Below are 16,776 nucleotides of genomic sequence, written 5' to 3' on the forward strand. Positions count from 1 at the left end.
TGCTTTATTATATAGATATGTTTATGCATAAATTTAAATTTCATATTATGTATGTTATTTTATTATTTCTAATTTTCTTCTGATTTTTTCAATATATTTTGGGTAAAAAAAAATTTCTTTTTTACAATATTTTAAATATTTGTGCTATTCTTTATAATATGTTGTGTATTCTTGCAACATTCTTAAGAAAACTGAAATCTAAATTACAATCTATAATATTTATAGTTTAAACTAAATCAATTTGTTTTTAATATATAATATAAATATTTTGTGTTATATGCAATATTATGCAATTTTATTTGTTGTTAAATCTTTATAGATTAATATTCATGTATTTTACAATTTTTATAAATTTTTCTCGCATTCCAATTACAACTTCAATTTGATATTGAATCACTTATTCACATTGCAATAATTCCTGTTACTTTTTGCATTCTTAATTAGAATTTATGTCTAACCTCACTTGTTCTTGTCTTTTCTAATTAATTATCACTGCAATCAAATTATTTCCAACGAGTTATTTGATCAAGTTGATAAGGCGCGCACTATAGACAATTTTTCACTTTGAATCACTTAAAAATTTTAAACGGCTCAATTTTGAACAATTAAACTTCGTCGCGACGGCGTGCGACTCCTGGAGACACTAACTGCCATGCTGGCGGGATGGCATGTCAATGTCTCTTGGCTAACTAGCGATCTACCACCTATTCACCACCCACTCTCTCACCCCTTAAAGCGGCTCGCTAACTACGTACGTACCATCCGCGACCCCACTCTACTGCTCTCTATCCCTTTTTTCCCTCCCCTGTCTCTGTTTTCGTCTCCCTTTCTCTTCTTCGCCATTTCTTCTTCCACCAACTGATATATACCATGTATCTCATCATCGGATCTTACGTATCCCTATACTTGAGTAAAAGTGACGTGCGAGGGCAGTGCAATGGCAGGGCAGTGTTGAATATTTTTCATCGCTCTAGAGAAATTGCTTTCTCTCTCTCTTTAAACAATCACATTTCTGATTTTCATTCTTCAGAAATAGAAAAAGTATTGTATACGTGTAGAAGGGAAAATTTTTAAATCAGCTTCGTACTCATCTTCAGACTTTGATAAAGAATACTTTTCATCGTGTTCAATTTAGTCTCGCCGCCACTGGGAATGTCGAATAACACGCGTTGTACGATGACACAGGATACTAATCGTTCATTCGGCGATCATCGATGATCGGCGATCTTTCTCGCGCTACGGTTGTACCGGTGATATATCCTAGCTGTCTGGAGAAGGGAGGTATTATATTTTCTCGAGATACCATTACCGTGCGCCCCGATCATGGTGGTCCTGCTCTCCGATACCCTTCTCGAAATCATCGGCTTGTAATGCCTTCCTTTTCGTGGATATTGATCAGTCAACGGTGAACCGTGTGCGAAAATACGCGTTCCTCTCAATGCGCGAAGATTTTGTGTCAGTTTCCTGAAAAATTGATTACTTCGGCGACGACTCGATCTTACCTCGATGTAAGATTTAAAGACGTGTGCGATATAACTTGTGAAACTTAAAAAATATTAGAAATTAATTCACATATAATTTACATCCAAGTTTTTTTATTTTATATCTATAAAAGAAATATAAATTTTAATAAATAATTTTGAAAATTCCTATTTATTTAGCTTTATTTTGTTTTGCATTTATTATATAAATTTTGGGTATATATTCGCGTGTGTGTATATATAAAATATTTTATACATGCATGCGCATTTTATTATATAATATATATTATATAAGAAGAAAAAGACACATAAAATATAATAATCTAAAATATGATTACTAATAATATAATAATATTGTATCAAAAAATATATTTTAATGGAATGTGTTTTTTATTTATAGACATATATATGAAATTTACTATCGACTTGTGTTCTTCATCATATTGACCATCACGAATGAACTCATCCGACTATCAGGTATCCATCGTAATCGCGAATACCGAATGGCGAGTACAGACCGGACACCTGACTGCGTAGTTCCGATATGTGGACACAGGAAGAGGAAGTCAACCGCACGAGCACGATGCATCACTACCACCACCGTTGTTGTACGTCAGCAAGATGGGACCGTTTTTTGATTCGCCTTTCTAAAATTTGTCATTGAATATACAGGATGTCCCATCTGTTTAATTTTTTAATTTACATAAAATTGATTATTCCCTCAAAGTCTTGATTTTGTTCAAAAGTAATAATTTTAAGTAACTAACAATTGCGAGAAATGGAGATTCTTTTAATATTTGTATTTTTATTAAGTTTAAATAACAAAAAAGCACACTTCTTAATTTATTCAAAAATTTTAACAAAATTTGTTTTTATTAAAACAATGTACGTACAATAAAAAAACACATGCAATAGAGAAAGTTAAAAACTTTGATTTTTTTAAAGTATGAATAGATATAAAGTTGATAAAAGAGAAACAGAAAATAATTTGAAATTATATTTATTTTGAATTTTATTTTTGGTTTTGACGAATCTTAATATGATTTATGTTATATTAATAATTATGCATCATTCTACATATATATTTAATTATAAAAATGATAGAAAAAAAAGAGAAAAAAGGAGAGCGAATTATGCATAGATGAATCCAAGAAGACACGTTGCATATAGAAGGTGAGTATATATATATATATATATATATATATATATATATATATATATATATATATATATATATATATATATATTGACTTCCAACCGATTAGGCTATATAGGTATTTACACAGGGTTTCATTAAAAGTTGTCCTTTTTTTCTGTAGGATATGCTATTTTGAACAATTGTAACGATTTTAATAAGTTTAATTAATAGCGGATGTATTATGTTATGTTTCGAGTTAAATAAGCATTAAAGTAAACAAGAGATTAAATAAAATCTATTTTAAAAAATGATAGAAAATTAAACTTGTAAAGATAAGAAAGAAATTTTTTATATATAAATATTTACTTATAAGTATTTTATTCACCTTTTACTCTCTACGAAAGACTAAATTATACATTAAATTATAAATTAGAAAGAGGTAAATATATATATTAAAATTGAAATTAAATTAAATGGAAAAAAATTAACTTAAAATTAGAATTAAGATTATGGATAAATGAAACTAAATAATGAATTATAAAGGATTAAATCATGGAATTAAAATCTTTAATGTAAAATAAAAGGAAAAAAATTTAAATTTGTTAGAAAATTATAAAGCATTAATGAAAATAATAAAAGTTCCCTGAGATTGTTATTTTTACTATGATCTCGACTAGATAATTGCTAATTTTATTTACTGAACTCTATATACATGTATACAGAAAAATTTCATTGAAATACTTCATTGAAACCAGAGTTTACGGGTTCCCTTCGCGAGCGACTATTCAGTCGTCCTTTTCGCTCTTTCTCACCCCCTATTTGAGTCGCGAATCCGTAGAATATTGGTACAGTGGATAAAATCAACGGCAGGTACGACGTAGGGCCGTTTTAACGCACCTGTGTTTGCTCTTGCGACCGAAATCAAAGAGAGGCGATTAAGTACCATTACAAATCATGTAAACACCCGCGTGAATTCAACCGCTCTTTCACTCATGCTTCTGCATATCTTTTCGCGATGACCACGTGCATAGTGAATACACACACATACACATACATATGCACATGTCAATATGCGAAGAAAGTTTAAAGATCTAAAATCCTCCATGTTTTTTGCGCGCAAACAGATATAATTTATAATTTTTATTATGAGATTTATTAAAACATGATTATTAAAAAAAAGAAAAGAGGAGAAAAATAAATAGAAATTAAGTCGCAAGGATATCAGCCAATATACTATTTGCCACGTCAATGATTATACGCGCCAAAAATAACGCGCATCTCGAGTTTCTTAATTTGGGGAAGGATTAACGAAGGAGAGGACGCCTACAACCGAGCGGCGCATCTGCCTGCGAGGAGCCGGCTAAGAAAATAAGGCGGGAATCGTCGTCAAGATGATTATACATTACAATATATACGCCGTAACCGTTTCCCCGGGATTAGGATACGTCCAGCTCCCCTGATCCTATCATGGACGGTTCGTTCGAATAGCCGATTGAATTACACGCAGCGCGTGCCAGCCGGTCGTACGCCGGTTTGTACACGCTCGTACACAAAGATGATAACCCAAGCACCTAATAAAGCCACAATTCTATCTCATTGAGATTCGAAGAGCGATAGGAAGATCTTGAATGATTGAGAATTTAAACCGGGAACTTGCGAACTATGCGAAAATTCACACGCTATTAATAAAATCTTGATAAATCCCTCTTTCTGTTTTCTCTTTAAAGAAACATTAGAAAATTTAAATACAAATTGTAATAATATTATTAATAATATCTTAATAAAAAATATTAATAATATCTTAATAAAAATTAATAATATAAAAAATATTAATATTATCTTAATAATATCTTAATAAAAAAATTGTCAAGAGGATTATGTATATAACAGAAGGAGAGCACAAGAAAATAAACTCTCATTTGTAAATTCTCAATTTTCTCTCTCGTGTTTAAAGGTTTCTCGATATAAATTGAATATAATTCCTCATATATTGGATGTTTTAAAGTTATTTATAGCTATATAGTATTGAAAAGGATAAAATATTACACGAGGAAAAAAATGCGCGAATAAGGAAATTTATGTTATATATTTTATTCCATGAAATATATTTAATCGATCCACCCACACGTGGTGCTCCAAAAAAAATATATACAAGCTGTGACACACGCACAGAAGTATAATGTTTCTCCTTGTCAGAGAATATCGGACGCGATATCTCGCGATGGAAAGAGAGTGGGTGTTTCCGTTACGTATTCCACAGACTTAATTAAGTAACCGTGATGAAAACCGTTTATTGCAACCGCGCGGGGATAATCCGCAATCGTTTTGCCGACAAGATAGCCTACTATCTTGTCAGATTGGATCTTTAATCATGAACGATTACCGCCTTTACTGTCATCTCCCGATGCGGTTTAATCACTCAATTGTGAATAGCCGCAGCAATAATGCTGATTTATGCAAGCTGCAAGGATACGGGGTGTTTCCGCAAAATTTTTGGTTTATATAAAAGCTTATTTTAAGAGATTAGTCTCTTATTAAGTAAAATGTATACAATGCTCTCTCTGCTAAAAGCAAAAAGTCTAATGTCTTAGAAATTAAACATGTGTAATATATACATGTTGTTGTTTTGAAGTAATAGAAATAATTTTATATACATACATATTTTATTTCATATTTATATACATATAGTACTACATATTAATAATTGATAAGTTATTAAAAGTTTATTTAATTTCTTTGTCCACTTGTACGTCTTTGAATCATAGTAAAATCTATATATTATCAGACATTATCAAACTAACTCCAAAAGTGATCACTAAATGTTGCATCTACATGTTTCTTTATTTTTTCAAATCGCCATCGGAGAGATTTATACTTTTAAAACATGACAAGAATAAATCAATCATCGTGCATTTTGATTAAAAAAGATCGCCATAATAAATTAATATAATTGAAGGATTATAAAGTCATAGAAAAATTTTAGCAATATCTGTCACATAACATATTCTCTACAATTTCTTTTTCAATATTGAGTTGAGACGATTCAAAATATAAGCTTTTGCTTAAGAAATACCTTTAGGTTCATTTATTCATTGAATAATCTATCAGGCATCATCATGATTCTATACGGTATCGATTGCCGAAAATGCTTTGGAGTATTATACATAGTTCATAAGAGAGGAGAGGAATATACAACAAACCCCCCAAGATGGCTGCCACTTCGCGAGAACGGGCGCATATCGACGTTTGGCGTTTGCGAGGTTTCCCGTAGGTAAGCTCATCGGGAATTGCGGGTCTTCCCACCCCTACCGCTTTGCTGCCATCCCTCGTCATCGCCCTCGCCGTCGTCTTCTCACCCTGTGACCATCTTCAAAACAAAGAAACACATATGTAATTGAATTTTTATCCGAACGAGCGTGTAAATTAATACGCGATCCTTTGTCGAGATTGTGCAGCTGCAATTGCACCGCTGACAAAAGCTCTCTCTCAAAAAGCTTCATCCGAAATAAAGAAAGAGTTTTAGCACAACTACTCTTCCTTTCTTTAACTCTTTGAATTTTCACTTCTCTTTGAATATATTGACGAAAGGCAAGATTAATCTTTTAGTCAATCGCGTATTTAATAGGAATTTTATTTTATGCAATACTTGCATCATTCTTAATTTCATAATTATATCGCATATAATTCTGTGTCGTATGTTATCTCTCTCTTTTTCTTATTTATATTATCATATTAAAAGTTTTTTGTATAAATCACACAATTATATTAAATTATAATTATCATTATACTGCAAGAATATTAACCTCGATGAGTCAATGATTTCATGATTCTTTTGATTTAAACATTTTTTCATTAAATATATAACACGAAAAATTTTAATTTTTGAAGATATATCATTATATTGTAGAAATAAACACAGAGGGATATGAGATCATACGTAAATAACGGCGCGTGCGCCTAATTTATATTTTAAAAATTTATTTCAATCTATTTATTAAAATTAGTACAGGCAACTAGGAAAATAAAAGAACATTGAAAACATGTGGAACAAGGAAAGAAGTTTACAAAATTTTATTGTTTATACATTAATAAATTTTTTTCTTAATAAATAATTGCTTTCTTAAATCCTATTAAAATCGGCAATAAGATCAATAAGTTTGATAATAGAAAATATATTGTAGTACATTCAACATTCTTTTCGAAAAATAGCCGCTCGCGTTTTGTGTATCACAATATATGTACTGTCTAAATTTTATATTTATACCATATCACCTAAAAAATATGATTGTACGTCAGAAAACAATCTCTAAAAATAATCGTATATTGAATTTTTCTTTTGCGATTTTATGATATACATTTTCTAAGTTATTTAAAAATATACGATATTGCATTCGCGATTATTCTAAAAGTAGGAAAAATAGTTTTCGCAGCGTGCAACCTTAATAATATATATACATTTATATATATATATAAAAAGAAATAACAGATAAATTATTATAGTGTGATATATGTATATATATATATATATATATATATATATATATATATATATACATACATATATCACACTATAATAATTTATCTGTTATTTCTTTTTATATTCATATCAATAGTCCATATATAAAGTTTACCATATATAATATATATAGATACATTTCGCACGTGAAAAAATACACGTTTCGTTTCATATTCTATATCCATATACATATCTCTTATTTTGTTTATAATACAAAATTCCATAGATATAGATTGTAGTTTTCAACTAATTCCCACGTAGGTATTTTCAGGATGTATATCACGCAACTCCTGAAAAAAATTAACAGAATGTTAGAAATTGTAAAAAAATTATAGATAGAAACTACATGTATTTACTATTTACATTTAACAGTAATTGTATAACATGTAGTTTTACATGATATATAAGTTACATGTAACAATAATATATAGTATATTTTCTTACATGAAATTTTGATAAATCCTCTGTATTAAAAGTTTTGATTTAGAAAGAATTTCAACTTGAAAAAATAGAGATTATGTAAGTTGTGACTACACAATATCTTTAAAAAAATGTATATTTAAGAGGCTGTAAAAAAATAATTCTTTATATATATAAAGTACGCAAGATATTTTACATGCAGCATTTGATAGTGGCTGGTCTTTGCTTCTTCTCGTTCCGTTTCTTTTTCATTTACTTCCTTATTTGGCGATATCGATAATGCAGCATTTATATCCAATGGTCCAAAGGTCCATCCACCTTCTCCATCAAATCTCAGCAACAATTTGTGATATTTAGCGAGCGATGCCACTCGATGAGTAATGGTCAACAAAGTAATTCCCTTCTTCTTTACAGTTTCGTACATAATTCCTTCGGCTTCGAGGCTAACGGCGCTCGTACATTCGTCTAATAAAGCATATTGTGGAGCGTGATATAAGAGTCGAGTCATCGCAAGCCGCTGTTTCTCGCCACCTGATAGAGTAGAGTCCCAATCGCCAAGAGCATCAAAACCTTCCGGTTCTCTTTCGACGATACTGCGCAAATCCACGTCATCTAACAACCGTAGCAGCTCTTCATCCGAACAATTTCCCGAACTGTAACAAATGCACAATTCTCCGATTCGTATTCTAATCAAAAATTAAAATGTACTTATAAAAACATATAAAAGTGACATATAAATGGGGCAAAAAAAAATATACATACATACTGTAAAATAGATATCATAAAATGCATTCTAAATAATATTTAATTATAATTTGACTAATTATATATAATTTCATTTACTTTAACATAAATATAATAATTAATATAATTTACGTTGATGACTATATGAGATATAATAATTCTGCTAAATTATTCTATTGAACTAATTTTTGCGACCATTTATATTAAATTAACTTCGCAATTAAATTCATCATCATGTCAATTAAATCATTACTACTACTCGTGTATTCATTCGTACTTCAATATAATAATTAAAGACTTTCTGTACTGTCACAATTTTAATTATTAATTTAATTATAAAAATTATGTATGAGAACCTAGAGTGCGCCGGATAAATAATCTGATCTCGAAGACAACCAACAGTCATGTAGGGTTTTTGCGGGATATAAAATAGGGCAGGTCTGCTGTGTTCAGAGTTCCTTTCATTTGGTCTGATAAGAGTTCCATCATAGACGGGCCAGAGACCGGAGATAATGCGGAAGAGAGAACTTTTGCCACAGCCATTGGGTCCAGTAATCAGAATATGGTCACCTGGCTTTATCTATGAATCGTAATAATAAATAAATTAATAAGTAAAACAAAAAATAAAATAAACATAACAAAAACATAGATATAAATACAAATAATAATAGTCATAATAATATTATATTATACTATCACATATTATTTAAAAATTTATGATATATAAAAAAAGGGAGAAAGCAAATGTATACAATAAATTAGATGTATGTACTTATTAATATATATAAATTATATGTATTATATATCTTTCTTGAGATTTTAAATACTAGAACACAATAAGTTTCGCAATGACTGTGTAATCATTGACAGATAAAATATTATATTAAATAGCATATTAAATATTATTAGACATGTTACGCACATTGACATTTGTCAATGTGTGTATATAAGTATGAAATTGACGTATATAAATATTGAAACTACTTACATGAACTGTTAAGCTAGGCACGATAACTTCACAATTAGGCGTGACTATTGGAACATTGATTAGGCTTATACTGCCGTCCATGCTTTCGCGAACAATTCCTAATAAACGTATAATAAATATACTTGTAAATAACAAAAATATATAATTGTCTATAAATTAAACAATATAAATTAAAAATATAAATAATAGAAACTAAAATAATAATAGAAATTAAATAAATTAAATTACACATAATAGTAATAATAAAATTGCACTTAAATTATTAAAATTAAATAAATGCAAACTCATGTGGAACCATATTATAAAGATCTTACATTTATCAATTTTTATTTTTTTAGTTACTAAATACTCAAACAAAATTTTTGTGTTAATTATTTTTTTAATAAACAATAAATGATTAAAATCTTTTGAAGATTACTCAGAGTCGGGCCTGAAATTGTGTAAAATAGATATTGATTAGATTAAATAGCGAACTTATTATATAAGGAAAATAGCACCGAGATCCGAACTTTAATAATAACTAATTATATAATATAAATACTTACTAGTACTAATTACTATTACTAATTATATATAATTATATATAATTAGTCTAATTAGTAATATTTATATTATATAATTAGTTATTATTAAAGTTCGGATCTCCCCTGGCGAAAATAAATATCGGAGTGTAAGTCGAATGTAAGGAAAGAGTAACAGAAGTGTAAACGAAGCGTTAACGCTTCATTTACGTTTCGTTGTTTCAATTTACGCCTCCTAGAAGCTTCGTTTACACTTCTGTTACTCTTTCCTTACATTCGACTTACGCTCCGATAATTATTTTCGCCAGGATCGGTGCTATTTTCCTTGTTCCAAGTGCTAGCGGCTGAGCGCCGCGAAAAGCAGTATCGTCTATGCCGGTCTAATGATAGAATATGTGTTTATATATTTAATATTATACATAATATATAAAATATAATAAATTATTATACTATTTTATATTTTATATATTATGTATATTATTCTTTTATATATTAAATAAACATATATTTCTATATTAATATATATATATATATATATATTTTTTTTTTTCTACGCGACGGTGCCTCTTTGCTATCATCACTAGACCGGCATAGACGGTACTGCTTTTCGCGGCTCTGGGTCGCTAGCATGCACTTGGAGTGGGGAAAACGGCACCGAGATTTATTATAATTAATTATATAATCACTTTTAACTTTTAATAAAATTAAAAATATTTAATTAAATCAAATTTTGTTGCAGCATGATATATCTATTTGAATTATTTGATTTACCTTTAATTATTGGAGTGCCATTATCGAATTGGATTATTTTGTCTACAAGTTGTTGAGTGTTGCCATTTAAAAGGGATCTCGACGGGCTACTGACAACGTTTCTCTTATATTTGCAAAGTGCAGCGTCTTTAAACACGTCTAACATTTCGCTGACGCGTGCTGCATATCCCGCCAATGCGACTAATTCCTGTTTCAATAAGAATCAGATTAATATATTCTATTGGACATATCTTTAAAATATATTTAATCTTGACGTTTAAACTGTTATTCTTTATAACGCACACAAAATAGCTTTAAAGAAATCAATAAGTATTAAGATACATACTTTATAAGACGACATCAGTCGTTCGACAGCATCCGCTCCAGAACTCAAGAGATTTTTCGAAGTGGTCAAATATCTCGTTCGCTCACTTACGCCAGCTGATTAATAAACGTAAACACGTGTTATCGTTATTTTTATTTATAATAAGAAATATATAAAAAAATCTCTTATTGTTTCTGAGACAGATATAGAACAGAATAATCTTCTTAATACATATAGATATAGTACAATAGAATCTCCTTAATTTTTTTGTAGTCCTCCTCATACATTTATTTCTACAAATACTAATGTCATGTCCCCTCTATATCATTATAATAGATTACGTGACAGCACGCACAGACGAGTTTCATGCCTGTAACTGCCTTTGCGCAAGTGCTCAATGATTGAGTAGCTGGCACTATGAAAAATTATATTCAATTTTTGTTTCCCAAAAATTTGTCGTTCTTATCTTCTCAAAATTAACGAGACTCTATTATATAAAATATATATAGATATGAAAAAAATTATCAATCTAATTTATAAGTGACATAATATTATTTTTTACACGAGATATTATACTCAGACATTGCGTTATCGTGTACGCACCATCGCCATCCCTGTTAATCTTGCTTGTTGATGACGTGACCGTATTGTAGAGTAACGGTGCAGCAATAACGAAGAGTCCGGTGCCGGACCATACGTATTTCATGAGGAATTGCTCCAACATCACATACCATAGTTTGACAGCGAGAATGCGCTGTAAATGCGACACCAAAGACTTGTAAGCAGAATTCAGGTAACGGTGTTCTGTATCGTGTCCTCCGTAAAATGCAATCTCTTCTGCATGAACACTGATACGAGCGTGAGCTTCTCTTAATTTGCCACGTCGCGCTGCTTCTTCAGCAACTAGTTGACCAAACTTTGGTGAAGCGAAACGCAAAACTTGCCCAGTTAAACCAATAACTGCTACCGCTACTAATGGTCCTATAGATAATAAAAAATGCAATAATAATATTTACAATATAATAATAATAATAATAGCAATACAATAGAATCTCTTTATTCTATTATTGTAAGTTTCAATTAAATTGGAATTGCTTTTTCACGCTGCTCTTCTATTATATATTTACGTGACTATGTGATTATATGACTTATTTTCATTCTATGCACGTCCCATTAAAGCAAAGGATTTGAGAATAGTCTCGCGGGAATTCTATCCCTCCGAGATAGATTTATAATTATTTATTAACTATTTATGAACAATAATTAACAATAATAACAATAAAAATCTCACCTGGTATCGTTTTCGCGCCCATTTTATGCGAGAACGAGATAAGCGCAATACCGACTAATGCACAGTCTAACAGTGGCTTGGTTAAACTAGAGTACAGGTGAGCTACGGAACTGGCTAGTTCGGACAAGTCATCCGTCAGTCTTTGCTCGGCATCGCCAAGTCTAGTATCTAAAGCTGATACTCTAAAGTAAGTCTGCTGACTCAGGTACATCTTGTAAGCATGTTTTACCAGACGTTCCCTGCAATTTTCAAACAATTCAAAAATTATATTTTATTTCCAGGATTTTTCGATATTTAATTTTTTCTCTTTCAGCCTCCAACTTGGAAGAGCCTCTATTGCTATAAATGAAATGGAAAAATGTCTAAAGAGAAAAAATTATTATTACATATGTATATATAAACAAAAATAATGTATCATAAACTGTCAAATTGTTATCTTTTGTTATTCAATTGTCGTTTTTTCATGGTATTTAGCTTATAAAACTCAAAATTTTTTTTATATGAGAGAATTGAATGTATTTGCATTTACTTTACGTTTTATTTTGCTTCCTGTTGAGCAGTACGAATAATCACATATATAAATAAATGTCAAGTTATTTTTAAATAATTTGCATGTTATATTACTTCAGTAGAATTTACTGGGTTTTCTGACGCAGCAAAAAACGAAATTGTGCCAAGATTTTGTGTGATCTCGGACATATCTAATCTAACAATTAACACAATAATGTGTAATACTCTTATAATATTACAATCATGTTTTATATTACAATGTCATCAAAAACTTAAAACTTTATATCTCCTACATTTTCAACTGTGATATATTATAAGTTGTTGAAAGGAAACGAGTTTTATCCGGGTCTAAAAAAAGTAAATATGATGATTATAATAAAAATGTCAGGGTCTTTTCTTTTTTTTCTTAAAAAAGTTATATTTATTCTATTAAAGTAATATAATATGCAAATTATCTATATAAAACTGTAATTCATTATACGTGTTATAATGCATAAGTTACCATCTAAGTAATCATCTTGTATTTATTCTACTAAAGTAATATAATATGCAAATTATTTATATAAAACTATAATTCATTACACGTGTTATAATGCATAAGTTACCATCTAAGTAATCTTGTCATCTTGTAAGTCATCTTGTATTCAAAGTAATGGCACGAGCGGAAAAGCTTTATTTTAATAGCTTGCGCTGTGCATTTTTTTAAACTTCAATACTACCCACTTCAAATTATCGTATTTTTTATACTTTTGATTTTTGACTTTTTGCCTCAGGAAACATTTGATCAGCACTACCTAAACTACAATATTTCAATTTCGGCCAATTTGACCGAAGCCACTTTTTTCATATAAAATGTGCGAGGTCCTTTCTGATATAATCTCAATAAGAAATTTAGAATATTAAACTGTATCGCGGAAACGGACCAGATGAATGAAAAACTATTCGTACTGCTCAACAATAAGCAAAGTAAGAGGAAAATAAAAAGTAAAGTAGATATAAATACATTCAATTCTCTTATATAAAAAAATTTGAGTTTTATAAACTAAATAAATTATTTTCGTGAATACTTTTATTACATTTTATTATTTATGTAATTGGATCAATTCTATGCAATTTTATGGGATATATTACATCAATATAACATTCCTATAACTGTATATAATGAGAAGATACGCCTTACGCCACTATACCGTTGTATCATCAGTGGCGGATTTGAGAATTCGCAAACCCCGAGCAAATTGATATCAACAGTTATTTTCGATTGTATCGGGAAAAGAAGGACCGATTAAAGCCTGAGCGCAGATATAAATAGTCATTTATGTATGATATAGATATAATATATCCCATAATGCGCACATAAAATTGATTCAATTGCATAAATAATAAAATGCGCGAGTGTATATGTACGAGTATACCATTGAAGAAAAATTTCAAGTGGATCGAAATGTTTGGCATTTGCAATCATAATTGATATCGAATAAATATATAGCTAACTCTGAATGCTTTTTTGATCCTTTTCTTCGTATTATCGAAGAATTCTTTTCACATTCTTCATTCTACTTTTTGTGCATTTTGTTTGTTTGCCTTTTCTCTTTCCCACAATCTCTCAAGTATCTGACGTTTTATATCCATTTCACTTTAAATGCAGGAAGTTCTACAAGATAGCGTGTAAAATAAGCTAGAGCTAAAGTAAATAGATAGTGATTTTAACTTTAAAGATATAAAAAAAAGAAGACGGCCGAAAGATCATTCATCGCTCCTCACGTACGAGACTCCAATCTTAGAACGTGACAAAATAAATGATACTGTCTCTAAAGAGAATCGATACAGATACAGATTAAACCATACAGGACAGATATTAAAATATTTTATCGAATCGAAAAATTTGTTTCCAAAACGTTTTTCTTTTGCATTCTTAGTAATATTGATTTTAGTCGATCAAGTTGGATGAAATATTCCGCATCATCTTATTCCTTCGCTTACATTTATTAATTTCGTTCTTTCCAAACATATAAATCTATTTCATTTTATCTAATCGCGGAAAATACAAAATGTAAATAAATCCATCCGCATTATCTACATATTTTGCTTCTTCCTGTTTCCTCTTTCTCTTTTTAAACATGCTTTAAAAGATATAGTAATATTGAATTAACTTTTTTATATTAGGAATAAAATACAATCGAGAAACAGTGAAAAAGATAAGGATAAAGTAAAAAAAAAAGTATTCATCACGTTCGCTCATCACGCGTGAAAAAACGGTGGAATGCGAGAAAAGCACATCTCGCAAAACGACTCGCGCTATTCTGAAAGGGGCGGATGTAGAATATAGACGCGCTATTCTCCCTCCTCTCACATGTATCGAGGAAGAAAACGTAGAAAGGCAGGAGCGTACCTAAAGCTAAGCGCCAATCGGCCTTCGAGGTATCTGATGGCGGAATTGACGAAAGTAGCGGGCAGAGCGATGGCGAACCATCGTCCGAGCATCAGGCCGAAGCCGCGCACGTCGCGCAACACTATCCTCTTGACGATCTGACCTTCGAGCTCGGCCACGTAGACCGACAGGAAGGTCCTAGCCAACAGCGTCAGCGTCGCGCACGCCAGTAGACCCATTTCTCGGCTTCGCCAGCCCGGCACCATGATCCTCAGCAGCATGATCAGCTGTCGAAGAAAATTGCGATCCAATCCGACCGATGATCTCTGCTTCCCTCCGTTTCCATTTCCGGCAGGACTGTCGGGAAGACTGTCGCTGGCTTGGAGAACGGTACCCGAACCGTTCTCGTTGCACTTGGCGTGACGCTGATCGCGACCTCGCTTCCGGATGGACGATTTGAAACAGGTGAGGATGTGCGGATAGGTGAGCTTGAGAAGGTAGAGCGCCGCGGCGGTGCCGGCGACGCCGCGGGTCAGCGTCTTCTGCTGCACGCCGTAGCGCGCGGACGCGTCGTCGATCAGCTTCGAGAATACCGACGACATTCTGCGTTATCTTCCTGCCTCGCCTTCGTCCAAGTTGCGTCGGACCAGTCTCAACGAATCTCAATAGCGCGCATTTCGCGCTACCGAAAGAATCACGATGACGATGACGATGACGATGACGAGGACGAGGAAGCATCTACGGCTCTGCTCTGCCGCGAGCCGCACGCGCTCACTTTGGAAGCGCGAACGCGATCGAGAGGCGCCTCGCTCGATTCAACATAGGTACGTGGGTTAGGTTTCGCGAGAGAGCACGCGCGCACAAAACGACCGCTCGGGCCGGCCACCAGCTGGCGACTGATCCGACTCCGAGTCCGACTCGACTGACGCGTCTGACGATTGACTTCGCTTGACGCTTGACGCTTGACGCTCGGAGTTCGGAGCTCGGTGGCTTACGCACAACTCTCGCAGCCAGCAACCGCGATACGTTCTTTGCGCGAGCGGCCCCCTCCATCTCGCGTCGATTCCCTCATTTTTTGCACTCCAGTAAGCAAATTAAACTCTATTTATTCGCGACGAGACGCAACCGTTTGTTCGAATTTGATGACGCGGTATGATTATGCGAATAATCTAGATTATTACATGACTGTGATCTCTCTTTCAAGGCAGAGAGAGAATTATTGCAAAATCTTTTAAATTTTGACAGTCCTTTTGAAAATTTTAAAAACTTTTTCAATGAGACGATTGCAAAAACTAATCTCATTGTTATTTAAATTCTTATATTTTTTGCAATAGTTTTGCTCGTACGTCTCGTTTAAAAACATTCCATAAAGATTGAAACTTTTTTAATAATATTTATAATATATTATATAATAATTTATGTATATTTATGTTCCAAATTCTCAGTTTTATTTATATAAAATATGTGACAAGTAGAATACATACTTCCTGATGTATGCGAACAGTATTGAGAAAATAGCAATAACTCAGTATACAATTTCATTGAAATTTGACAAAAAGCTGACGTATATATTCATGTCTTCAAATTCACTCTGTTTTTCGAATACACATTCTCAATAAATTTTTTTACTTATCTATTTTTATACTGTATATCATTTAGATTGAATAAAATATGCGCTATTTTTATTCTGACACATACAAATCTGTTTTTTTAGAAAAGTT

The 16,776-nt window shown here is 31.6% G+C and overlaps 1 protein-coding gene and 1 long non-coding RNA gene across 3 annotated transcripts; both read right to left on the reverse strand.

Moving 5' to 3' along the window:
• Positions 1–1,857: 1,857 nt before the first annotated feature.
• Positions 1,858–6,605, reverse strand: LOC145968615 (uncharacterized). 2 transcript variants are annotated; one of them, XR_014437797.1, is made up of 3 exons: positions 6,423–6,605; positions 5,693–5,986; positions 1,858–2,128 (listed from the first exon to the last, which is right to left on the reverse strand). It is a non-coding gene; the product is annotated as an uncharacterized LOC145968615 (long non-coding RNA). The 2 variants fall into 2 exon arrangements; XR_014437798.1 differs by lacking the exon at positions 1,858–2,128 and adding an exon at positions 5,320–5,493.
• A 580-nt stretch (positions 6,606–7,185) lies between these two features.
• On the reverse strand, positions 7,186–16,046 carry Abcd (ATP binding cassette subfamily D). The gene is made up of 9 exons (XM_083093553.1): positions 15,077–16,046; positions 12,175–12,413; positions 11,487–11,864; positions 10,905–10,999; positions 10,580–10,766; positions 9,288–9,385; positions 8,656–8,879; positions 7,752–8,208; positions 7,186–7,425 (listed from the first exon to the last, which is right to left on the reverse strand). Exons 1-9 carry the CDS (start codon positions 15,655–15,657, stop codon positions 7,378–7,380), a joined length of 2,307 nt encoding a protein of 768 aa, XP_082949679.1. The 5' UTR covers positions 15,658–16,046; the 3' UTR covers positions 7,186–7,377.
• Positions 16,047–16,776: the final 730 nt, after the last annotated feature.

This window comes from Camponotus vicinus, unplaced genomic scaffold, assembly GCF_025532165.1.
Source record: "Camponotus vicinus isolate PSW18456_S1 unplaced genomic scaffold, iyCamVici1.0 SCAF_3, whole genome shotgun sequence".
Classification (NCBI taxonomy): Eukaryota; Metazoa; Arthropoda; class Insecta; order Hymenoptera; family Formicidae; genus Camponotus; species Camponotus vicinus.